At 41.1% G+C, this 6,625-nt stretch overlaps 1 protein-coding gene across 1 annotated transcript; it reads right to left on the minus strand.

Annotated features, from left to right (window-relative positions):
• Positions 1-5,793: 5,793 nt before the first annotated feature.
• On the minus strand, positions 5,794-6,291 carry LOC133800292 (uncharacterized). The gene has a single exon (XM_062238248.1). The coding sequence runs from the start codon at positions 6,289-6,291 to the stop codon at positions 5,794-5,796; it is 498 nt and encodes a 165-aa protein (XP_062094232.1).
• Between the last annotated feature and the right edge of the window lie 334 nt (positions 6,292-6,625).

The following is a 6,625-nucleotide window of genomic DNA, read 5'->3' on the forward strand; positions in this document are numbered from 1 at the left end:
CCTTTCAGGGAGGGCTAGATCCACCACGAGTTGAGAAATGGATGGGTATGACCACCTCCATCATTGACTTTATGGGGGTGGCTGGTAAAGAAAGAGTTGCTTGTGCCACATTTATGTTTCGAGAGGACGCCCAAATATAGTGGGAAGTGGTATCCAAAATGAGAGATGTGAAGACTCTGTGATGGGAAGAGGTTAGAGAGTTTTTTAATGAGAAGTACTATAACAATGCAGTCAGAGCTGCAAAGGCAGATGAGTTCAGTAATCTGGTGTAGGGCACCATGATTGTTACAAATTATGCTCTAAAATTTGATAGGTTGGCCAAGTTTGCTTCAGACTTGGTACCAACATATGTGATAAGAAAGAAGAGATTTATCTGTCTTGATCAACTTCAAACCTACGTTGATGATATGTATTCTCATGTAAAGTTTTCAGATTTGAAAGTAATGGTTGATTTTTCTAAGAAAGTAGTTGAGATAAGAAAGGATAAGATATATCCATTGGTTTATTTGCTCATTAAATTGACGCTTATGCTTCCAGTTGCAACAACTTTGGTTGAAAGAGCATTCTCTGCTATGAACATTGTGAAGAATCAAATGCACAACAAAATAAGAGATCAATGGCTAAATGATAGCATAACTATGTAAAGAAGGATGCATTTAATGTTATTGATGACGAGCATGTCATCCATCATTATCAAAACATGAAATCTCATCGAGAACAGCTTTAAATGTACGAGCTAAAAAAATATTTTAAAGTAATGATTAGAATTTCTTGATAGTTGATATTCACAAGAAAAAAAATTATATATAATTTTAATTTAATTTTTTAGCATATTATATTGTTTTTTTGAAAAAAAAATTAGGGCTCTGGGTTCTCCATTGATCATGCAAGTGGGTTGTTGGGGCTAATTCCAATAATTAAATTTATATTGAGGCAGTAGCTAAGTAATAAGATCGATTAGAATGTTAATGAGAAAGTCAATTAACTTAAGTAAAATTTTATTTTCTTCAACTTCTTATTCTTAAAGCAGGGAAATTTTAGTTTTTATGCTTAATGGGGGGTTGTATACAAAATAATGCTAGGCATTTTAATCATTTCAAAAAAATGCCAAAAGTTTTGACAGTACCCAAAATGCCCCTCCCACAATTCCCCCCAATTCCTTTTGATTCTCCTTTCTCTCTCTCACTCTCTCGGTTCATCTCCCCAGCCCGACTAACGAAAACCCAAGGAAAATCGCCCTCGCTGTCGAAGCCTCTGTCTCGCTGCCGTGTTGCCACTGTTGAAGCCTCCATTTCTCCCTCTCGTCGTCCCTTATCTCTCAATCTCACTTAAAAAGACAATTATTGGTAAAGTTTCTCCCTCTCGCTGTCCCTCATCCCTCGTATCCCTCTCGATGTCCTTCGGCTCTCAATATCTAGCAAAACCCAGGGCCTCTGGGTTCAAGTTTCTCCCTCTCCACGAGCCCATCCCATCCCTCCCATTTGACATTACAAAGGTAACCTCTTATTTTCTATTACATTCAATTTGTGTTTGTAGTGTTAGAGTTTAGGATTGTTTGTGTGTTTGTGTCTGGTATTGGGTTTGAATTTGGTTGGTTAATGAATGGATTTGTGTGGGTATGTTGAGAGTGAAGTCTGGGGATTTTTGTTGGTCTGGTAAGGTTGCTCGATGGTGGTTCAACGAGTTTCGATGGTGGTTTAATGCATGCTCGATAAGCTCGATAGGTTAAGCCGTTAAGGGTTCCAAGTTTAGGCTCGATAAGGTTTGATGCATGCTCAATTGGGTTCGATAGGTTAGGTCATTTGGGGTTCCAGGTTTATGCTTATGTGGGTTTCATACATGTTCGATGAGGGTTTGATGCATGCTCGATTGGGTTCCATAGGGTAGGCCCATTAGGAGTTCCAGGTTTAAGATTGAGAGATTCAATGCATGCTCTATGGGGGTTCGATGCATGCTCGATGGGTTGGGTATTTGTTGGGTTTGATGGTGTTCGATGTTGGTTCGATAGGGTGGGCCTTAGGGGTTCCAAGAGTGGGTTCGATGATGATTCGATGCATGCTCGAGGTTGGTTTGATAGGGTGGGGCTTATGGGTTTCTGGTGCATGGTCGGTAGGGTTCGATACATTCTCGATATAGGCTCGATCGGGTAGGCATTTAGGGGGTTCGATGGGGGTGTTGCTTGGGTTCGATAGGGTAGGCCATCTGGGGTATAACGTAATGTTGTAGTGGTTCGATGGGGTACTTTTCTTATGGAAATGTCTAGTTTTTCGGTTTGATGGGTGCTCGATAGGGATTCGATGGTTGCATTTATGTTTATTGATGGATTTTTCATGTGATTCTATTTAACTGTATTATATATTTTTTTTGCAGATGCCGAAGTTTCTTTTTCCCTTAACATATCACTTTCCCAGTCCAGTCACATACATGGGTAATGGTTACTTTAAAGCAATCAAGGACAAGTTTGAGGAGCTCGGGTTGATAGAAATGGTGAATGAATCCCCTTTCAAACAATTTTTCGTGGATGAGAAGTTGGACTTTTCTGCATCTCTCATACATTAATTAATGTTGCACAAGATCCAGTGCAACAAAAAGGATGAGTTGCATTTTTATTTGGGATCTAGACCCTGTAGATTTGATAGAGACGAGTTTGCTTTGGTTACGGGGTTGAACTTCAGTGTCGGGCCATCTGAGACTGATTTGAAGAAACACTTGACTAGTGACCGCTTAATCATGGAGCACTTTAATGATGAAGAAACAGTGAAGATAATGCATTTGGAGGGTGCTTTAAGAAACTGCACTGTAGGTGAAGATGCCTACAACCTTGGCCTATGTTTCTTTGTTGAGGGGGTTTTACTTGCACGAGAGGGCAAGTTAAATGTCTGGGTAGATTCGCTAAAGATGGTGGAGGACACTGAGTATTTCTTTACTTACCCATGGGGGAAGGTGTCTTTTAACAAGCTTAAGGGAAAACAGAAAGAAGCAAAATACAGTCTGTATGGTTATGTCCCTGCATTGCAATATTGGGCATATGAGGTCATCCAGCAGTTTGCACGTGTTCCGAGGATGCTCAGTTGGTCGAGCAATAAGGAGTGTCCTATTTCGAAGGCCGACCTTGCACCGATGTTCAAGAAGACGAGTGTAAGTTCTTCTATATTATGTCAAAATACATTATTCTTTGGTGGTTTCAAACTAACTTAATGATTTGTGTTTGATGCAGTTGATTGTGTTGTCCATGTTGAAGCCCCGGCCTTCGGAGATAGATTATAATAGCGCTCTGACTGAGGGTGATGCTCCCTTGTATCCTGGGTTGGGCCAAGAAGAAGAGGCAGAAACTCCAACTGATTTTGAGAAGGTGACAGAGATAGCGGATGAGGTTGCATAGGCAGCCAATATTTTTGTCGATCCTGGCCCTGATGATGAGGATACCCCAGTCCTGATTGGCCCCACACCCTCGGCCTCGGTCCCATCGGTACACCCCAGTCCTGATCAACCTGATTTACAGGAGGTGTTGGAGAGGTTGGAGCGAGTCGAGAGTCGTCAGGATACTATCCTACAGAACCATGTGGTCATCATGGATGTTATCAATAAGATCTTAACCTTTACACAAGATATTCACAGAGACACGACAGAGAATGATTCTGATTTCAACTCACTTGACCTCTCAGATGATTTTTTCGTACATGACATAGGCACTCCTCCCCTGATAGTACTCACAGCAAATCCTGAGACCCTAGGTATTGCTATTATAGAATATGGGGATGTTGCTGGTATAGAGTTTGAATTGGCCAAGAGGAAAAGACGCAAACCTAAGAAATTTGAAGACTACACCAACCCAACTGTGAATAAAGCTCGTGTGGATGAGATTGATGACGTGCCATTAGTCCTCGACCCTCTGAAGAAGCCACTTGCTACACAGTACAGGACAGTCAGCAAGTGGTTGCTTGGAGATATTCCGAACAAGACGAAGAGGGATGTTCAAACTTGTGTGCATGGTCCGAGTTGGTTTCTATCGCTGAAGACACCATAATTTTGGATCGATGATGGGGTAAGTAATTTTTTTAATATCTTTTATCTGGTATGTATTTCCAAACATTGGGTTCGATAGGGTTTGATGGGTAGAGGCAGGTGGTTTGGTCCTTGAAACTATAATTTGGGTTCGATGTAGGTTCGATAGGGGTTCGATGTTGGTTCGATGGGTAGAGGCAGGTGGTTTGGTCCTTGAAACTATAATTTGGGTTCGATGTAGGTTCAGTAGGGGTTTGATGTTGGTTTGATGAGTAGAGGCAGGTGATTTGGTCCTACTAGCTTCAAATTAGGTTTGATAGGAGTTCAATGTTGGTTTGGTGGGTAGAGGCAGGTGGTTTGGTCTTAGTAGCTTCAAATTGGGTTCGATAAGGGTTCGATGTTGGTTTGAAGGGTAGAGGCAGGTGGTTTGGTCCTTGAAACTATAATTTGGGTTCGATGTAGGTTCGATAGGGGTTCGATGTTGGTTCAATGGGTAGAGGCAGATGTTTTGGTCCTAGTAGCTTCAAATTGGGTTTGATAGGGGTTCGATGTTGGTTCGATGGGTAGAGGCAGGTGGTTTGGTCCTAGTAGCTTCAAATTGGGTTCGATAGGGGTTCGATATTGGTTCAGTGGGTAGAGGCAGGTGGTTTGGTCCTAGTAGCTTTAAATTGGGTTCGATAGGGGTTCAATGTTGGTTCGATGGGTAGATGCAGGTGGTTTGGTCCTAGTAACTTCAAATTGGGTTTGATAGGGGTTCGAAGTTAGTTTGATGGGTAGAGGCAGGTGGTTTGGTCCTAGTAGCTTCAAATTGGGTTCGATAGGGGTTCGATGTTGGTTCGATGGGTAGAGGAATATGTTTTTACAATTGATTTCCCATTATTTTTGCAGCATATTGATGCGGCCAAGCATATGCTATATAGGCGTCGCCAGTTCTATCCCATGGCGTATCGAGAAGATGTTGTGATGAATATTATGTTCTCACAAGTGGTACCGGTCCGTTATGATGCATATCAGAATGCCAAGGAAGAGGATAAGAAAAGGTTTCTGTGGGATTCAGATGTGATGTCAATAATTAGAAGAATTGACAATCAATTTATGGCATCGTGGAAGGAAGTAGAGACTGTATATTGGTGCCAGAACTACCTTCAAGCACATTGGTTTGCAGTTGAAGCATCCATTTCTACTTGGACTCTGAATGTTTATGATTCAAACGTGACATTGATAAGTGATAAACAATTGCAATCCTTTATGAAGTCATGGTCTACTTTGTTCTCATCATTGTTATTGCAGTCACATCTTTTCAAGGACGACCCTCGGTTGACAATTCCACCTAGAGCTAAAAAATGCAAAGAGTTCAAGGTGAACCGCATGCCAGTTGATTCAGTACCCCAAACCAAAGTCAGGTAATCAAAATTATAGTTTTATTCAAGTTTTTTAAATTAAATTCTATGTTGATTTTGTTACTAATACAGTTTATTTTTCGTTCACAGTGGAGGTTGTGGTGTGTATGCCATCAAGCACATCGAGCACTTATTGGGTAGGCTACCACTTCACACGATATGCGATGAAAACATGGAGTTATTCAGAAACAAATGGACGGTTGACTTATGGTATCAGAATGTTAGGCATTGAACATTCTCTTCTTGTTATATTTTTTTGCTTAAAATTTAAGTTATTAATAAAACATTGTGTATCGAGCATGCAAATCATTAGCGACAATTAGCACTAAAAAATAAAAAAAAATAACCTGAACAATCAAGTTTAAATAAAATACAACAAAAATTATACTCAAAGCCGAGCTTTGCATGAAGGCTTGTTGTGGCCACGACCACCACATCTACTACACTTATTCATTTTCACATATTTTTCCCCACCAGATGGCCAATAGTTTGCCCTTGGTCTTCCTAGCCTTGGCTTCTTTGGACGATCAACTTGTTGTTTCTCTACGGGTACACCAACTACCATATTCTCAATGTCATCTGGAAGTATCCAATCATCCTCATTCCCAGTTGGGTAAATGGTTTCTTTGTATGAATTCCCCCATGACTTGATAGTGTAAAACGGTGAACACAAAGAGTAAAGGTTCACCCCACGCTCTATAGTTGCTGCAGCTGCATGGGGACAAGGTGTGCCTATGAGCTGGAATACCCCACACGAGCATGATTTCGTCATCAAATTCACCTCAACATCACTGTCTGCACCAGTTACATGAAACTCGAGTTGGCCAAGGGCATAGATATTCACGAACCTTCCTTTGTCAGCATTGTTCGATACATTTGCCTCCATCAGGGTGGATAATTTGGTGGTAGTCTTCTCAGTCACACTACGTCGTTCAGAAAACCAAGACTGTAGTGTGAACCGAATGAATTCCAAAAAAATTGTAACCAGAAAGGTTCTTGCATCCTTGGTCTTGTTGTTGAAGCTTTCAGCGTAGTTGCTTGTCATTATATTGTATCGTTTTCCAGGAAAGAAAGGACGAGACCACTTATCGAAACCAATTCCCTCCAGATAGGCAGCTATGGGAGGATCCATTCGCTTAATATTTTAAAAATGCTTTAGAAATTCGGTCTTCTTCCATGCATACGTTGCTGCCCACATCTCATTGTGACAGTGATTAGTC

This window comes from Humulus lupulus, chromosome 9 (assembly GCF_963169125.1).
Source record: "Humulus lupulus chromosome 9, drHumLupu1.1, whole genome shotgun sequence".
Lineage (NCBI taxonomy): Eukaryota > Viridiplantae > Streptophyta > Magnoliopsida > Rosales > Cannabaceae > Humulus > Humulus lupulus.